This window comes from Pan troglodytes, chromosome 7 (genome assembly GCF_028858775.2).
Source record: "Pan troglodytes isolate AG18354 chromosome 7, NHGRI_mPanTro3-v2.0_pri, whole genome shotgun sequence".
NCBI classification, from domain to species: Eukaryota; Metazoa; Chordata; class Mammalia; order Primates; family Hominidae; genus Pan; species Pan troglodytes.
This window is the reverse complement of record NC_072405.2, coordinates 78,215,101-78,234,876: the sequence shown is the minus strand read 5'-3', so window position 1 is coordinate 78,234,876 and position 19,776 is coordinate 78,215,101. Positions and strand designations below refer to the sequence as shown.

General features: G+C 40.5%; 1 protein-coding gene across 12 annotated transcripts in view; it reads right to left on the bottom strand.

The window, feature by feature from the left end:
- The window catches only part of SULF1 (sulfatase 1), a 193,716-nt gene that overhangs the window by 67,074 nt on the left and 106,866 nt on the right, over nucleotides 1-19,776 (bottom strand). For 11 of the 12 annotated variants that reach the window (XM_003311746.6, XM_003311747.6, XM_024345182.3 and 8 more), the window contains 3 exons: nucleotides 17,000-17,239; nucleotides 6,691-6,842; nucleotides 4,062-4,231 (listed from right to left, as the gene is read on the bottom strand). In XM_003311746.6, coding sequence (XP_003311794.4) covers nucleotides 4,062-4,231; nucleotides 6,691-6,842; nucleotides 17,000-17,239 — 562 coding nt within the window. Of the gene's footprint in view, nucleotides 1-222; nucleotides 349-4,061; nucleotides 4,232-6,690; nucleotides 6,843-16,999; nucleotides 17,240-19,776 lie in introns of those variants that run through there. The other variant, XM_016959548.4, reaches the window with a different exon arrangement.

Genomic DNA, 19,776 nt, shown 5'->3' with positions numbered 1-19,776 from the left:
CCTGTGCACACACTCACTCCTTCCAGCCCCTTCCTCCAGCAGCAGCCAGGGAGACCTTCACAGCAAAGATGCCAGGAATTCAAGGCTTTCAGGGCCTGCAGGAGACCACATTCTAGGTGCACAAAACCCAAGGATTAGCAGCAAAGAGAAGCTGAATCCTTCAACCAACCACATGAATTTTCATTTCCTGTGGCTAAGGGAGTTCTCCAAACTGGCACTTACCCATAGCATATACTTGCACCTGGAAAAGATAACACAGTCCAGATTGGTCCTTACCCTGTCTGTTCCATTGGAATGGCCAGGTGTGACAGGCTCATCACAATGGGAGTCTTAGCTTGTCAAGAGGTCTGTCATGTCACAATGGACAAGCATCAAGTTGTCATTTCTCTCACTGCTTCCCCTAAACCTTAAGTTGAGCCATATGAAATTGCCCTTTTGTAGGTCCAGAATGATAGAATATTGGTAGTTTCTTAATAAAAAGGATCAATAAGAATTGACACTTATGAAGTGGCTTGTATGTCCCAGGCTCTATGTGGGGACTTTACCTACACTGCCTCTCTTAATTTCTCTTCATGACATCACATCAAGGTGTTAGTATTAGCTCCATTTTACAGATGAGACAGTGGAGGTTTCCAGAGATTAAAGAAAGCACCCCTACACTTAGTGAGGGCAGCTGAGGCAGGAAACCAGGCTCGTTAGTCTCTAAGGCCACCCTCTGCACTGTGTAGATTTTACTTTATAGAATCACTAATCAGGGCAATAGAAGGTTCATTTGAACTAAAAAGGAACTACTGAATCTATTTGCATGTGGAAATGTCTTAGCCACCCCCTATTTTGTTACTACCCAACCTCCAGTGACTCTCTGCTTGCAGTTACATACAAACTCACTGACACCCTCAATATTCTGCAACAGTTTCCCTCTGCAGCATTGTTCCTTAGTGCTGCTTTCTTTGTAGCCCATTCTCCAGTTTCTAGGACACATCTTAGATTGCCTCCCTTATACAGTGACCACGTGTCCTTGCCATATTCTCTTCCTGAAACCCAATCTCTAAACAATTATCTGCAGAAATTTTACCCATCTTTTGAGGCCCACTTTGAAGCCTTGGTCCATGAAGTTTTCCTGGTTTCCTTCAAAGATATGAAGGCTTCTCCCTCCCCGCTCCACAGCCCTGCGAACGTCTGCTCTGTGCTTGTCACTTCTGGCCCTATTGGTGATATTGCCATTGGGACATTTGCCCATCCTGCCCCTAGAGCAGAGGTTGGGGCAAAGTTACTTTATCGAGGATGAGATAGTATTTCCAGGCTGTATGGTATCTGACACAACTACTCGACTTGGCTGTTGTATTGTGAAAGCAGCCACAGACAATACATAAATGAATGAGCATGGCTGTGTGTCAATAACATTTTGTTAACAAAAACTGGTGGCAAGCTAGGTTTGGACTGTGGGTACCAGTGTGCCAACCCCTGTCTTAGTTGATCAGTCCTTAAATGTTAGCAACTGTGTCTTCCTCATGCTTATCTATATCCCTGCTGGGCTGCATAGTGTCACATGTGGCACTGATAAATAATCGTGGAATGAAATAGAATTTTTAATTACTGGAATCAGAGACGTTTTTCTTTTCTTTTCTTTGTTTTTTTTTTTAAGACAGAGTCTTGCTCTGTCACCGAGGCTGGAGTGCAGTGGTGCGATCTCGGCTCACTGCAAGCTCCGCCTCCCGGGTTCATGCCATTCTCCTGCCTCAGCCTCCTGAGTAGCTGGGACTACAGGCGCCCACCACCACGCCTGGCTAATTTTTATTTTTTTTTTGTATTTTTAGTAGAGACAGTGTTTCACAGTGTTAGCCAAGATGGTCTTGATCTCTTGACCTCGTGATCCGCCTGCCTCGGCCTCCCAAAGTGCTGAGATTACAGGCGTGAGCCACCGCGCCTGGCCAGCACAGAGATGTTTTTCAAAAAGCTATTGCTGAGACCCTGAGAACTCTGCAGGCTCCTCCCCTCATGCAGTATTGAATCCATGCAACTGAGCTCTTATAAACTCTTGACCTGAGGCTGATTTTCCTGCAGGCTTAGGACCTTGCCTCAAAGCTTCAAAGGCAGGCTGACTTTTAAGGAGCCATAAAACACTCTGTTTTGTCAACCCCTTCTCCTCCAGCTTGAGGGAACATCTGTAAAGTTGACAGTTATAGGAAGTCACCTTAGGCTGGGTTTCTGCTAATGCAACAAAGATAGGTAAAGTGATTTCTGATTCAACAGAAATGGGAACGGGGGGGTTAAGCGGTATTGAAAAAGCCCGCAGGACTTTTTCCTTTCATTGAATCAGTTGGCTACTAAATTTGTAAGTGAGCTATAATGGAGAGCCACTTGTCACACATGGGCTTCATTCATGAATTTACTCGCAGAGTTGTATATAGCGGAAGATCTTCAGAAGCTTAAATATCCACCCATGGAGTTGACTCCAAAACATAATGGCTTATCCCAGCTATATTCCCAGGTGCTGGGGCAACCTTCATGATTTGTTGATGATATTTTGTGCATTAAAACACTTCCATCCTCTGAGTTCCTGGGCATGCTCAGTAGGTAACCCACCCTGGCTTCATATTGTTAGTTCTTGTCCTGAGTCAGCTCTGGCCTCCTTCTTTCTGGTCTAAGTCACATGATAACATAGAGATGATCTGTGTACCACTGACCAGGAGTCATAAGTCAATTAGTTACATTAAGGTACAAATAAAAATATTTTATAAGGCTGGGTGCGGTGGCTCATGCCTGTAATCCCAGCACTTTGGGAGGCCGAGGTGGGTGGATCACTTGAGGTCAGGGGAGTTGGAGACCAGCCTGGCCAACATGGTGGAACTGCGTCTCTACTAAAAATACAAAAAATTAGCCAGTTGTGGTGGCGTGTGCCTGTAGTCCCAGCTCCTCAGAAGCCTGAGGTGGGAGAATTGTTTGAACCCAGGAGGCGGAGGTTGCAGTGAGCCAAGATTGCACCACTGCACTCCAGCCTGGGTTACAGAGCAAGACTCTGTCTCAAAAAAAAAAGAACATTTTATAAAAACTTCTCTAGGGATGTATAGTGACCGGCAACTAGAAAGCCTGCATAGTTACTTACCTATTTTCGTAAGGTTCTTTCTGCCTGGAATCTTGGCTAATAACCAGTGTGGATGAAAAGAGATGATATTTAAGTACAAATAGATTAAGAACCAATTTTGGAGGTTTCACAATATAGGAAACAGATACCAATTTTCTGTTCCCTGTCTCCCTAATGGTCAGGCTTTCAGCAGACACAGAGCCAACTCCACTGCTCTGTGTGGAAAACTGGATATTGATGGCAAAACTTAGGAAGAAATGGTGTCAACTGAGTGAACAACAAAATCATGTTCTTTGCTGCCAAAGCATCCAGATTTTTCCACCTTTGGCTGGTGAGAATTGTGGGCACACGACAGCTCTTTGTTCTGTCTCATCCCTCCACGCCATCAGCCCTCTCCCTTGTGCCTTCCCACCTCCCATCTCCAAGACTCCTGCCTCTTTAAAAAAAAAATCAGGTTATTTTAAAGCTGTGACCTGAGAAGCCCTCTTGGGCAAGCCACTCAAGCTGCCTTCTGCAGGAATTCTAATTGCACGTCTGCAGCAAAGCTGCTACGGTATTCGCCTGGAAAATAAATCCATGTTTCTATAACCAGACCAGAGGTCCCCACTGTGCAGCTATGAAAAGCATACTATTTGATCATCATTATTATTAGATCAGACACACGAATATTATTTAAGACAACGAAAGGAAACTCTTGCAAAACTTGCCCCCATTCACTCTATGTGCATCTCTTCCTTTCTATTTCGCTACTTGTAAATGCTGGAAATTTGATTCCTCCTCAAACCACCCAGATAAGGCGCTTTCTTTCAGGCTCAGCGGCTCTGCCTGTTCCGTGGTCTGCTCTTAAGTTATTCTTTCATGAAGAAAGCCTTGTGGATACGCAGGGTGGAAGGAAACGGGGTAAAGGAGAGGAGTGGGATGAGGAGAAAAGGGAAAGGCACGTTCGGCAGGTCGCTGAGTTGAGTTTTTTACTTACATGTGTTGGGAAGCATTGGGGTACAGTTTAGAAAACTGTGGGGCTGAGTCCTCGGGGCCGTGGGGCGCAGCGTGGCTGATCACCATCATAACGGGCCTATGGGGATACATTCTCTTAGACATTTTGAAGTAATTAATGCTCTCGTTAGTGATTAAGTCTGTGAAGTAGTCCTGAAACATACATTTGACACAAAACAAAAATTACAAAAGGTGACATTCTTCAGATCACATTTGAATAACTGCTTTCCTCAGAAGCAATTCACTGCACGAAGTGGCAAGGTCTACAGCAGGAAGGAAGGCTGCACCTCCCAAGGCAGCCGAACATTTTCGATAATAGAGAAAATCAGCTGCCAGTTGTTTTCTAGGGTTGCTAACTTGGTAACATACAAAAAATGGATTTTAAGTAATACACAACTTAGCAATGGGGAAAAAAAAAGTCAAGTCGTGTTTGCCCAAGATAATGATTAATCTGGCGATAAAAGTACTAGAACACATGAAACACCGGATACATATTTCAGTCTCAGGTTTCATTGATGTAATTCCTTGGCAAAAAATTTAATTACTTTAAGGGCAGGAAACACCCACGCCCACTTCAAATTTACAGTTGCAGAACACACACACATACATACACACACGCGCACACACACACGCCCATGAATACATAAACACAAGAGAAGATATTTTCTTCAAACGAAAAATCCACCTGTGGGAATTACAATAATCAGTAATCAAAGCCATGGCCAAAATCCAGGAGCACAGGGAAAAGCTGTAACATTTGATCAGTTAATTTACTTGAAACACTTGAATAGGGAGCAGTTGATTTCCTGCAGATTATACTGTGTTAATTGCACAACTAAAGCAATACAGCTGCTGGGATTAGAGCCTGACTTGCTAATAAAATGACTTAACCCACAGTCAGGGGGGCTGATGCAGGTCTGTAAGAGGGAGGGAGGAAATGGAATGAAAAGGAAAGAAAAGATGAAAACTTAAACCACCTGCTTCTTTTAAGTGTGTGTCATTGGCTTGGAGCTCCAGTATAAACTTTATTCAGAAAGTGTTTAGGCAATATTTGCAAATGTTGAAGGCTTCCAGGCATGGCTAATCACATGTTGTGGATTTAAGGACCAGAACAGCTGCAAAAGCAGTATCAGAGGGATGGTGTGTGTCGCATGTCATTGTTAGGGCAAGTCTACAGGCTATCCCCTTCCTCTTCCAAGGGGGTGTCTGTTTCATTCTTTTCCTCACTAAAAAAAGATATATATTCTTTTCAGACACAGTTGTCTTTGACACTTAATCAGCTGTGATAATGAACAAGTTACGCTGATTTAGTATTTGGAGAGAATCTTGATTACTTTGCTCTCTTTAGGACAACAGGGAAAGAAAGGTTAAGAGACAAGGAGCATGAAAAAGCATCCCTACAGACAGCAAAGGAGAGCAGTGACAATTAGTGCACGTGGTCTGCACCATTTGCTTGCAATCATTGTATCCACAGCCGGGGATATGACCTAGGATGAGTGGTTGAGCCACTCTAGAATGCTTTTTTCTCATCTTTGCAAATGAGGACATTGCTCAAATTTGCCTCCAAGGTCTCTGCTAACTTTTAACTTTCATGAGTTTGGAAGCCTATTAGCAATGTTTATGAATTCATTTGCATTCATTGTTTTCTGAAGGGTATAAAGGAGCTGGACTTAATCTTATCTCCCACCAAGTCCCTTGTGCTCAAATCAGGCCAAGCATAAAGACAGCAATATGCCAACATTAAATCAAGTTCTCTCCTTCCAATTTCTACCAAGTGATCTAGCCTGTTGGGAGAGGTTGCTAGATAGAGCAGATTCTCGGCTTCTTTTAGATAAATGAAGAAGAGATGGGTATGGCTGGAAGGGAAGGGGATATTTTGGCAAATAAGCATGCTAAATTCGAAGATATTTTCCCCTTCATTCTTATGATTTGAAAAAAATTTAAACTTAAGTCAGCTATCACAAAATCTTTGTGAATTTTTAAGTCAAAACTAGAACCCACTGGTCAAAGAACTATGGGACATGTTGATTTCAGTTTCTCTGAACTGATTTGAAAATCCTAGAATTGACAGCATTAGAGACTTTTATGGACGCTTGCCATGATAGGGAAGGTGTCCTTGTCACGTATACTAAGCTTGGTCAGACAGGAGTAAAAGCAAGGAATGTGGTTTTTCAACCTTTAATTATCATATTTATTTGCTCTTATGCTTGTGCCTAAATCTGAAGCCACAGACAAAATATACTTTTGTCCCAGTGAAAAGTAAAACAGTACAAGATGAACATTTGATTATGTGGACAAGTCCTTGGTTGGGTCCGGGGGAACTGGGAGGACAAAAATTATCATAAGACAGAGCAGAGAATTCTGATTTTCTTGATGATACTTTCATCAAAGCCTGATTGCCTTTCATCCTAATGAGGGAAATCACTACACAAAGGCAGCGTTCCTTGAGAGTCTTTTCCTTGCCTAGAGTTTAAAATTACCTTAACATTTCTCATGCTAACATTGTGAGAACATAGAAAGCCAATCTTGTGGATAGTTTAACTCACTGAAAATGGCTTTTCCCCATTATGCACAAAGTAAATTGATGCAGTGTAAAAGTGCCTGAAAATTACCTTTGCATAATCAAATCCATGCTTTTCTTTGATGCCATTGTGACAAACAGTGTAATTATAGAAGCGAGAATTCTTGATTAATCCAAGCCATTCTCGCCACCCAGGGGGGATGTAGCTGCCATTATATTCATTGAGGTATTTTCCAAAAAAGGCTGCAGTGGGAAAAAAGAATTATTTTTTTCACATAAAATGATTAATCATAAATAAATGGATAAGTATAAAATTATGACTTGAAAAAGAGATGGTAAAACAAAAGTTGCCCTAGGTAATAGTGAATGCCAAAATGACATTAGTGTAATACTCCAATCCTTTGGCAAAGTGACACAAACACATTTTAAAAAAATAAATAGAAGTAGTATCCAAGTACATGGATTACAGCTCGATGAAACCATCATAATGATCACAGCACTCTGGGTGCATTCATTTCTTATGGTCCTACTGGAGTAAAATCAGGCTATGCTCTTTTGTTAAGTTGATGGAACAATCAGAGAAGTAGCGTGAGATTTGGAATGCAACCACCGGGCAGGTGTTGGAGAACTGAAAGTTCAGTCTTTGTGATAAGTTTTCTAACTTACTATTTGAGAATTGTGAATTATAAAAACACTATTGAAAAGCTTGTTTTCGTTTTTACATATCCAGAGAGTACAAGTTTCCAAACCAGGGAACCATGGTAAACTCCATTTTTATGGGATATGGTCAGGGTTTATATCACATGTACAGTATGTAATGCGTGTTTATGTTATGTGTATTTTATGAATGTATACATCTATTATCGATAATAAAAATTCTGTCAACATAGAGTTACTATATAGATTACTAATTTTCAGACAATTATAGTATAGGAGAAGTATATGTGTCACAAAGACACCACAGTTCACTAAAAAAGCCACTGGAAGGCCTTCACATTTATAACTTTGGCATGTCACTTCCAAGAAAGACCACTGTGCCACAGGGCTGACTCGGTCTCTCTGAGAGGGTGACTAGAAATTTGGTCTTCTGCAAAAGATGATGACAGGAGAGGGGTACGGGAAGAAAAGAAGCAGCTGGGATTCCAGGAACAATATGGGTTCATTCCTGAAGTGAAAAAGCCATTACAACCTAGCAGAATGGTAGTCATAAATGTACTGGAATACTTTTGAGAGAGAAAGAGGATGTTATTTGTAATTGCTGTAATTACAGAAAATAAACAAGCACGATTCTGGGTAAACCTAAATGTTTGGTCACTCTAGCCACACACATAGCTTTCCCTTCAAGTAGAAAGGGCTAGGGAAAACTTTATTTTATATATGTCTGTATAGGTATAAGCATGTGTGCGTGTATGTATATATGTGTGTGTACACACACACACATACACACCCCTATACATACATATACATATGTAGGCAAGTTTTAGTTTTTCTGATGTTATAAAGCTGTTGCCAGATGCCTTCCATGTCAAAGCCAATTCCTGGCTTCATTAAAGAGATTTTATAGGTGCCCTTGCTTATATCCATGGTAAAAAAGTAGTTCCTGGAAGACTGGCTTGGCATAATAGAAACGAATTCTAGAATTGCAGCACTTTATTGACATTGGTCTTAAAACACACATTCTGAATTTTAAACTTAATGTACATATTTTAAACTTAATGTACATAATTTTGATGTCTCTATGGTATAGGTATTTAGCTTGCTTTTATCTTTGATATACGACTACAGATGGTCCCTGACCTACAATGGTTCAATTGAAGATTTTCACATTTACAGTGGTGTAAAATTGGTATGCATTCAGTACAGTACTCAATCAATCCTATGAGCTATTCAGTACTTTATTACAAGCCTATTGGCTTTGTGTTCGATGATTTTGCCCAACTGTAGGCTAATATAAGTGTTCTGAGCACATTTAAGTTAGACTGGGCTAAGCTAAGCTCTGGTGTTCGGTAGGTTCAGTATATTAAATGCATTTTTGACTTACCTTATTTTCAACTTATGATGGGTTTATTGGGATGTCACCCCATCGTAAGTCAAGGAGCACCTGTACCTGTAGAATTCCTCCATCTGAATGTTTTACTTGCTTCCTAATGCCGTTGCCTAAAATGGAATTACCAGTTTTCCCTTTCAGCTTTACTCCATTCCTCTGAATGGCATAATCACCCTCCATGAACCATGCTTGGCCCTCCAGAACCCCCTCTGCTTTCGCCTGCTCCTGCACTCCCCTTGCTGGGCAGTTGCCACCCCCTATCAGGTCTGCCTTGGAAATAGTGCTCAAATCCCTCCTGCCATCCCTGGTAACTTGCCACCCCTCACAGATGCTCATGGTCTCACTGACTTTCCCAGCCAGGATGGAGGGTCTTTCCACTTCGATTGCCACTGGTTAATCTTCCCAAGGACCTGCTCTGGTTACTTCACCCTCTTCTCGCAATCTCAGATTACCCTCATTGCCTGCAGAATCAAGTGTACTCTGCTAGCTTGCCCTCAGAGGCCTACCTTGAGTTTGGACAAAATCCTTCCCTTTCCAACCCCATCTCCTATTTCTCTGTTAATCGTCCCTCTCTCCAGCTAATGTTTCCTCTATTTGCTCTCTGGTTCTCACCTCTCTATTTTTGCTTGTGCAATTCTCTTTATTTGCCTCTTTATATATCAAGGCCAGAGCAGATGCCATTTCACTCACAGTCTCTGTCTTAATTCCACAACACTGTCTTTGTGGTTGTAATGTCATCTTCCCTTTCTCCATTGTGGTATAGTCATGTTCATATAGAAGCTGAACACCTGCTAGACTGTAAGCTTTTTGAGGGCAAACATTGCCTCTGCCTTATCTCTGAGGCACTCTCCATCCTTGCACACAGTTCAGGGCTCCATCCTTTTTGTTTCTTGAATTTGGGTTCATGAATCCAATGTATTCTGGGGACTTTACGAGGTCTAGACTTTAAAAATTTTGTGATTTTGCTTGAATTATCTTTTTTATTTTTTTGAGATGGAGTCTTACCCTGTTGACCAGGCTAGAGTACAGTGGTGTGATCTCGGCTCACTGCAACCTCTGCCTCTTGGGTTCAAGCGATTCTCCTGTCTCAGACTCCCAAGTAGCTGGGACTACAGGCGCACGCCACTACACCTGGCTAATTTTTTTTTTTTTTTTTTTTTTTAAGTAGAGATGGGGTTTCACCATATTGGTCAGGTTGGTCTCGAACTCCTGACCTCAGGTGATCGATCCATCTGCCTAGGCCTCCCAAAGTGCTGGGATTACAGGCATGAGGCGCTGCGCCCAATCAAATCATCATATTTTTAAAAGTTGATTTGGCCTTCAAAACATTTTCATAGAATAGAGCTTTAGAGTTTCTAAAATTGTTATTTCTTATTACATTATTTTTAAAAGAATCTAGACTCCAGTCTGAGAAACATGGCAATGTTTGTTTGTTGAACGAATGTTTATTTGTTGACTCTGTGAATGAGTGAACCAATTAGGTCTACAGTCAGCCAAGTGCCCGCTGCTTAAGCATTCTGCCAGGGGCACTGAGCACGTTGATCAGTGTAGGGCAAAGTGTCAAAGGGTCTCACATCAGGTGACTCAGGATTTCCTTCTGTGCTGACTATGTGTAGTTGGAATTCTTTTAATGAGGAATTCCTGTCTTAGAGACGAACTGACCTTTTCACATAGAACCACAAGATGATTTTCCTTTTCCAACAAAATGCAGTATGACTTGGAGCCACAGGCAGCAGACCAAGGCCACACCCCACTAACGTTCAAAAGGGATTGTTTCCAAAAAGCTTGCACTTAACAGCCTCAGGCCCCGTGCTTTCCTTGGCCTCCTCCTCATCCCTACGGGTTTATCCCACTTTTCTTTCCTTTTTTTTTTTTTTTCCCAAGAAGGCAAAAAGCGTAGTGATTGAGAATATAAACCCTAGAGCCAGCCTGCTTGGGTTCAAATTCTGGCTCTGCTACTTGCTAGGGTATCCATCTACATGCAAGTTACTTCACTTCTCCCTCCCCCAACTCCCCTTCTGCAAAGCCACTATGGTGATAATAATAATGGTGGCAGGATTGTTTTGAGGATTAAATGCATCAACACATATGTAAAGCACTGAAAACAGTGCCTGGCACAAAACAAGGGCTTGTTAAGTGCTCCTACAACTAATATTGTTATTAGCATCACCATTAGCAGTATTCTTTTGGCCCTGTCTTATTGTACATGATTTTCCATCCTGCAGTGTAAGGAAATCTCACACTAGAGTTCTGCACTTGTGCCCTTGAAAATATCTCTTCGGAGGTTACATATTTTCTTCCCCACTACTACTTATTTTGTGGCAACAAACTCCTCCATTTGGCTTACATTTTTCTGCTTAATTAGTTTAAATTTTTTTTCTGCACTTTAAGTTACTTCATTGTTGGGGTTTTTTTGTTTCCTCTCCCCAAGTCATTCCTGCCCTTTCCTCATTGTTTTACTTTGTAGGATATTTTGTACTGTTTTCTACCCATTGCCATGGCATTCCCCTTTGACTTAATCCTTCCCTTATAAACTATTCCTTCAAGTCTTTTAATAGTCCTTGTTATTTGCTTCAGAACTCCCTCCAGGTTTTTGGTGTCTCTGTGTTAACGGAGCGTAAGAAATGTACTCAGTATTCCAGATGTGCGCTCACCCATCACACTCATTCCAAGGCTGATGGGGGCCTTGGGTGTCAGGGTGCAGCACTGTTGGCCTCCAGTTGCTCTGGCCTTTTTGTTGCCTCATGACATTGAGACTCGTTTGTAATCACCCCTGGCTTCTTTCAACATGATGTTTCCTGGCGGCGCTCTGCAATTGATTATCTGGCCTTCTAATTATTTTCCTCCAGATGTATTAAATCTCTTTTTCCCTTCCTAAGGTGAATTTAGCTTTCTTGCCCTTACTGCCATTATGTCTACATGTAGGTTACGTATAGTTCAATATTTTTCTATCCTTCGGCATTGGCAATTCAATTCAACTCCTACTATCTGAATACATAACTAATGTGCCATTTACCCATCCTCTTTGTTTTGGATACCATTAAGCACTTCCCTTCACAGCTGTTTAAGAAGGTGGTGGGGGTTGGGAGGCAGGGAGAAAGATCAGAAGACCTGATTGTAATTATTGTTGGCTTTAGGCCATGCTACTTCTGTCTAGGACAACCTGTTCCATAATGCTTAGAAAAATTTCCAGGAACTACCTGAAGCCAAAGAATTTATTTTAAAGCCAGCAATAGTAACTAACCCAAAGATCTGATGCCGCAGAAAAGTCAAATCTTATTCAATGTATCAAAAGATATATTGAGATTTTAATCCATGTAATTGATAGACTTAGGGTGATGGATTTCATGCTAGTAACTATAAATATAAATAATTTTGAACCAAGTTAAAATTATGATTAATGTCAGTTTGTATACAGCAGTCTGGTTTCCCCAACTAGATTGTAAGTCTAGTGAAGACAGGAATCTTCCTTTAAATGTCTTCATCCCAATGTCTAGTGTGTTCCAAGCACACTGTGGTTTAATAAATGTATGACATTTCTCATGTTTATGCATGTATCAAGAATCTACATCATAATAAAATTAAGAATATTAGTTTGTCTTACTTTAAGTGAACTCTACATTTAAAAAATCTCATATTAGAGAATAAATATACTTGCTATAAGTAACATAAATTTTGTAACGTAAAAAGACAAAAAAATTTTTGATCCAATATTGTATTTACCATTATTTGAAATAATTTTTCTTTTTCAGAACTAAGGTCTATGATTTTGATTTATGACAAAAGAATTCTTCACAAAAATATTTATTGCAGCTGTCTATTAAATATTGTCCCTCCTACCTCAGTGATGTGAGGTAGAACTCATGTGATTAAGATTTAACTCATATGTGATTTTATGTACCATGTGTTAGGATTATAATTCAAATACCACAATTGTTAAATGAATCAATATTATAATTACCATGAGTATAATAAAGTTATAACACACTGTAACTTTGGACAAGAAAGAAAACTTAGGAATCATTCTAGGCCAATCTCTGCATCATACAGATTGGAAAACTGGCCAGTCCAAGTCCTCAAAACAAATCAAGGTAGAATGTGATTCCACGATGTTTTCAATCTTGCTTCAGTTTTTTTTTGTTGTTGTTAAATACTTAATGCTATCACTCAACCATGGATAATTATTTTTACCTTAAAACCTAAGCCAGGTTTTATATTAATGTTGATATCCTCATAATAAATTTAAGTTAATTTTTTTGGAGCTGATTTCAGGCAGGATAATCATTTTTATGATATATAATCCAATCTCATTCCTATTTCACTTGTCAGAATATGAAGTGCAGTCGACATGTTACTGCATTTTCCCCTTCTTGAACATTCATGCTCTCATAGACTCATATTTTCCATGAGTAAAGTTAGAAAAATTTAGGCTATAGCCAGTCCAAAAATATGCCTCAGTTCTGAAAGAGAAAACTCATGCCATACAATGGTAAATATAATATTGGATTAATTCAACTCATTTAAATCCATGGATTCTGGACGCCTCCCAAAATAAGCCCTTTAGTAATTTGTTTTCTCTGAGTTATTCTACATAAAACTTACTCTCTAGATGGATATTTATGTATGTATAGTACATATTTCAGTTTCTGTCATTTTTCTTAGGTTTGTAGCTAAATGTTCCAAATAATAAATTCATTATTAGGAAAGCAATAGAATCTTTACACATTGACTTTCTCCCTACTAGTTTAGTGTCTCATAATTACATTGGTTTAATATCTACCTACCAATTCTCTTAATTTTCTAAGATTCCTGCCACTTGTGTGTACTTATTTGTGTATTTTCAAATGGGTTGTTGTCCATGGTTGGATCAATAACTATTGTCATGAAGACATTTTTACTTCCTAATTGTCTGAGATACTGTAATGTTTTCCCATCAAGGATAAATTTAAATTATAGAGATCTCTATCACTGCCATTTCAGTCTTCCCATTTTGTGTGTGTGTGTGTGTGTGACAGAGTCTTGCTTTGTTGCCCAGGCTGGAGTGCAATGGTGCGATCTCGGCTCACTGCAACCTCTGCCTCCTTGGTTCAAGTGATTCTCCTGCCTCAGCCTCCTGAGTAGCTGGGATTACAAGCATGCACCAACACACCTGGCTAATTTCTGTATTTTCAGTAGAGATGGGGTTTTGCTATTTTGGCCAGGCTCGAACTCCTGACCTCAGGTGATACGCCCATCTCAGCCTCCCAAAGTGCTGGGATTACAGGTGTGAGCCACTGCACCCAGCCCCAATTTTTATTTTTTCTGATTTACTAATAGGCAAATCTAGATTTGTTTTCCTGAGCCCATATTATCCTTTTCCTACTGGTTTTTCTTTCTTTCTTTTTTTTTTTTTTTTTGAGACAGAGTCTCGCTTTGTCACCCAGACTGGAGTGCAGTGGCACGATCTTGGCTCACTGCAAGCTCTGCCTCCCAGGTTCACGCCATTCTCCTGCCTCAGCCTCCCAAGTAGCTGGGACTACAGGCGTCCACCACCACGCCTGGCTAATTTTTTCTATTTTTAGTAGAGACGGTTTCACCGTGATAGCCAGGATGGTCTCGATCTCCTGACCTCGTGATCCGCCAGCCTTGTCCTCCTAAAGTGCTGGGATTACAGGCGTGAGCCACCGCACCCAGCCCCTTTTCCTACTGTTAACTAAGTTTTTGGAAAAGTCTTTATTTCCCTTAAAGAATTCCTTTTATTTTGGAGGATGACTCACTATAAATTGTATTATTACCTAAGTGTCTAAACCCTGGGGAAAAGGTTTAGAATCAGATTTAGTTTCCAGGAGCAAATCTACTCTCCCTGGAGAAGACATCGACTGAAACAAATTTCTCGGGCTGCACAAAAAAGTGACAGTCCATTGAGGTAACAGGTAAGCCTTCCGGTGTGTACACAGTTTCATCCCAGACCCAATTCTTAAGGTTTGATTAGCACACTGGAGAGAGCCCTGAAGACTAAGGTCCGGGTGCCGGCTCTTCCCATTAGAACGTCAGTCAGTTGTGGGGTGGGGGGAGGGGGGAGGGATAGCATTAGGAGATATACCTAATGCTAAATGACGAGTTAATGGGTGCAGCACACCAGCATGGCACACATATACATATGTAACTAACCTGCACATTGTGCACATGTACCCTAAAACTTAAAGTATAATAATAATAAAATAAATAAATAAATAAAAAACGTCAGTCAGATCTGTCACTTCAGTCACTTTATTCTTGTGGGTGTAAATTTGCTCCTCTAAAAATAAGGAAATGGAACTAAATCATCTTTGAGTTTTAGTTAAACTCTCTCAATCCCTCTTAAGGTGGATATAGCACAGTATAACCGAAGCAAGTACCAGGAAACATACTTAGAGGCAACTGAATTGTTCTTATCCCGGTGACTGGGTGAACTTTACAATGGATGGTGTTTCCATTTTTGCTCTTACCATCTGGATGCTTAGTTCTAAATATTCCACCTTTCCCTACAGCTCCACAGCAAGCAGTTTGTACAGCAATCTTTGCCTTGACTTTAGCTAGTTCTACTCTTTGTTTCTGTTTGCCAGGGTCCTCATGGGTCTGTAGCTTCTAAAGTCTGTATCTCTGGAAGGCGTTTTGGAATGAGGCAGAAGAGAATCACTACATAAATAAATAAGACAATGAACAGAGGAAAGACTTTGGAGTCAGATGTGCTGGGTTCATTCCATCACTGACTAGCTCATGACCATAGACAATTAGCCTTTCTGAGTCTCGGTTTTTTCATTAGTAACATGGGAAATTCCTTTCTTTCAAGATTGCCCTAGGAATTAGGTGAGATAATGGCAAAATGGAATTCCCTTCTTTCTTGCCCTTCCTAATTTAGCCCTGAAACAAATTAGCAAACCCTAGTTGACTGCTCTAAGTCCTGGCAGGGCCCTGTCTCACCCTCAATCTCTATTTCTTATGACAAATGTCATCCATTTCACTCTGGATATGTGAGAGTCCCAGTCGTTCCAGTTCCATGTTTGCTACTAGGGATTACATTACAGGGAACCTGGGAGGTGAAAGGCACTGATTTCACACAACACTTCCCATAAGCAAAACACAATTTGATGGTTAAAATCAGGAACCGGGTATTAGGGAACCGCCTCTGATTCTGTTTCTGAGCTGGTCACACAATATTTGAAATCCCCACCTCAGTTATAAAACAGAGCCAAGTACATTTGCCGTCTATGAACTCTACAGGGATGTTTGATGGATTTGCAAATTGCTTTAGAGTCCTCAAATGAAAGGTGCTATAAATTTAAATCACTAATGTGAGAAAACACACTCAGATAAGGCACTCTCTGTAACCTCTATGTAACCTAGTTTCTTTCCTACGCATAAGAAAACACCCTTGAGATGCACGGGAGGAGCTGCTTCGAGTCGAGACTGAGCTGTCTGCGAGTGACAGTGCTATCATATGCACAATCAATATTTTCATCCATAAATAACAAGTATTAAGTGCCCATAGGGCGCTCTGCAAAGAAGCAAATGGCCATATATTTCCTGAGTCCAGTGGGAAAGATTAATTTCACTTTTAAAAGAGATGCAGGAGAATATTTATCTGAACTCCTTTACTTTTAAATCTTCAAAATAGAGAAATTGTAGGCCTGAAAATCATTTGAACAAGCTTTAATCATAACATATTTGATTCTTATGAATAAGCCTAGGTGATTCTGGAAAAATAAAAACAAGCAATAACCCATGTCTGCACTGTAGCCCTTCTACGAACAACGTTGTGTCCTTTTATGAAGAAATGCTACAAAAAACCCAAGGACATCATCTACGTGCTGGGAGGATAGGGCCTTGGGGCTAATATTACCAGAAGGAACCTTGCTTTTTTCTCAGAAAGATTGGCATGATGTTCACTATCCCTCTTGAAAGAAGTCCCCAATTTTCAAAAAACCAATTAATCAAAAACCTCTTCTTGCCCTGTGTAGGTTAAACAATAATAGGAGGTGTAGCAGTTAGGATGCCTTCCTTTCCTGGAAGGTAGAAGTGAACATTTGAGACCTAAAAACAACCACAAGCTAAAGAAACTTTCCAAATCCTATTAATTATGAATGAACAAATACATGAATCAACAAGGTACACATGATTGATTTACCCATCAGTTTTTCATTAGTTAATAAATAATAAATAATTTTGATCATTTACTGTGTCCCAGACCCTGGGGTAGATGTCAAGCAGTTTAAAAACACTTGATCCTTTTTTAGGTATTTGTTGGAACTTCATGCCTTTCATTACACGACACTTCTTCCTGAGTCTAAGACATATTACAAGACGTTCATGGGCTAGAAACGTCATCCCTTACCTGTTCTGTAGCCAGTGTTGTTAAGATATACAGCAAAAGTCCGAGGCTCATGCATGGCCTGCCACGAGGGGGAAGAGCAGTTCTCGTTGTTGGTGTAGACATTGTGATTGTGCACATACTTCCCGGTGAGCATGGAGGACCGTGACGGGCAGCACATGGGTGTAGTCACAAAGGCATTGATGAAGGTGGCCCCCCCATGTTCCATAATCTTTCTCGTTTTGTTCATGACTTGCAGGGACCCTGAAAGGCACAGTGCCAGCATTGTTTAGCGAAGTGCAGCACATGAATGCCTATTTCGATTGTGCCCCTCAGTGCCTCTGTTTCCCTGACTTATTCATTTCCTTTCCTTAGCTTAAAGGAGTCTATAATTTGATCAGCTCTCATTTCTACAACAAAATTAAGCATTTGAGATCCTACCATCTCAAGTATTTTGCAGAATAATAAACATACTTCTCCCCCCTGTAATCACAAAGAAAAAGAAATGCAGGCTAATCTGATAATTAAAGCTAGAATTTTAGATATGGAGCAGATTCAAAGGCCAGCAGCCCTTTGAAGATTACCAGAGAACAATAGCCTGAAACACAGCATCAAAACCCCCAGCCCAGCACAAATGCAATCTACTAGTGACATTGCTACTAGATTACTAGTGTAGATTACTACCATAGCATTTTAATCGTATGAAAGAAAAGAGAAAAAAATTTCTTCCATATTAAGTCCCATCAAAATGCCTGTGTTTGTTTAATAATAATTAAAAAAGATCTTCAATGCAAGTTGGTACCCTCTAGCAAGCTCACCAAATGTTTGCCAGTTTTTCTATTAGGATAACAACATCAATTTATATTTTGACCTATTTATGCACAATTTTTAAAGATAGGCTGTTTGCTTGTGAAAGAGCTATAATTCGATTGCACTCGAAAGTATTTGCATGGTTGTAAAATATTCCATTTTAACTTTAAGGATGAACTGGTAACGTAAGATTGCTGAGGAAGGAAAAAAAAAAAAAAAGACTATTTCGATTACTCTGTCCAGCCAAACACTGCAGCTGAAACACATCCAAACACTGCAGAAAAGCACAGGCCAGAATTCAATAGTCTTTTCAGGACTTGTCAAGAAGTGTACTACAGAGCACTACAGCCAAGCCCATTGCATTTGAATCTTGGAGCCTCAGATTTCCAACAGGTCCCACTTCTTCCAAAGAAAGGAAGAAAGTCTATGTTTTCCAGCAAGGAAGGAAATCGTAATGCAAACCAGGCAAGCATTCAGGGCAGAAGAGAAGCATGCAACAGTCCAAAAAGCCACAGTTAGCCCCGTGTCTTCATATACTAGCTTTTACCGTTCACATGACGCATATGAGAACAGGAGGAGGGTTTCTAATTGGGTCTCATTAGAGCTCCCTAAAATATGCCTCGGCTAGGAGCAATCCTAACTGCTCTTTCTCTTCTGGTTGTCTTCAGGGCATCAAGCAACCTTTTGTAGTCAGTGAATAACATGTCTTGAGTGCCTACTTCATGCAAAACATTCTATCAACCTCAGCATTCCGGGCTGATCTCCCAAGTGTAGCATAAACAAAAGAAATGGGAAATTTTCTGCCTCTGGTCTTCAGTAATAAATTCTCTAGACGAGAACCTACATAGAAAAATCACTTGGGGATATTTGCAAAGCAATGCACACGTAACAATGTGAATACAGCAGTAGCAGGGCATATAAAAATAGAGGGAACTTGGATTGATGGCTTAATAAGAGTTCTGAAATGAGAGATGAGGACAGATGGAAAAAAAGGAGGAAGTAAATGTCGGATGGGTGAAGTATATCATTGGGGGATTGCGGCGAGTGACATGTGTGATGCTCTGGAGGTGGGAAGAAACAAGTAGAGTGATGAGAACAACACATTGATTTCCTGGCATGAAGAGAAATATGGAGAATTCTCTTCATGAAATGTGGAAAGCAGATTTAGCAAATAGCTTGAAGGCTGGGCAGAGATACTGGATGTGATAGAATAAAAAAAACAAAGGTAGAGTTATGTTCTGTGTCAAAGACACGAACGGCATGTTAAGAAAAAAGTCTTTGTAAGGTGTTGCTGCTGCAGTGGATTGCAATCCCCTCGAGAGGCGTTGCTGTTGCAATGGTGGTGTGTGGATTGAGGAGGGCACACCGCTGCTGGTCCACGAAGGGTACAGATGAGGTCGCTGAAGCCGTCTAGCCCTGAGGAAAGAAGAACTCGGACAACCATGCCTCTGACACAGAGCGACCCTAAGAAGCAGACTCAAGTGATGTGGTGATGCATGAGAAGGCTGGGAGTTGGCTAACACCTTGAAGTTTTCACCGTGAGAAGAAAACTGGAAACCAATAGTTTCACTGATGGTGAAGAAGTAACTAAAAAGGAATATGTCTTATGGGAGATTTTAAAACCCCATTTTAGAAATGTTGCATTTTATATTTGTGTTGGTTGATCACACAGGGGGAATATCCTGTAGATAAGTGGATGAACGGAGATGTAGAAGTGGAAAGAGGGTGAAAGGTGACACTGAAGATGTCTACCATGTCTCATTGCTCCTCTTTAGATCTCTGCAGTAGTTAGTTACTGAGTATCTTGAATTTGGGGAAAACAGCAAACCCCGTTGATGGCTTTTCATTGTCCAGTAGTCTATTTCAAAGAACACGCTCCCAGTTTCCTTTATGAGCCTTAGCAGAATTCAAATAAAAGAAAAATGCAGCTGAGGCCATCATCCAAGGTTCTGAATCACAGCACTGTAATCTCTAGTTTACAGACTCATTTA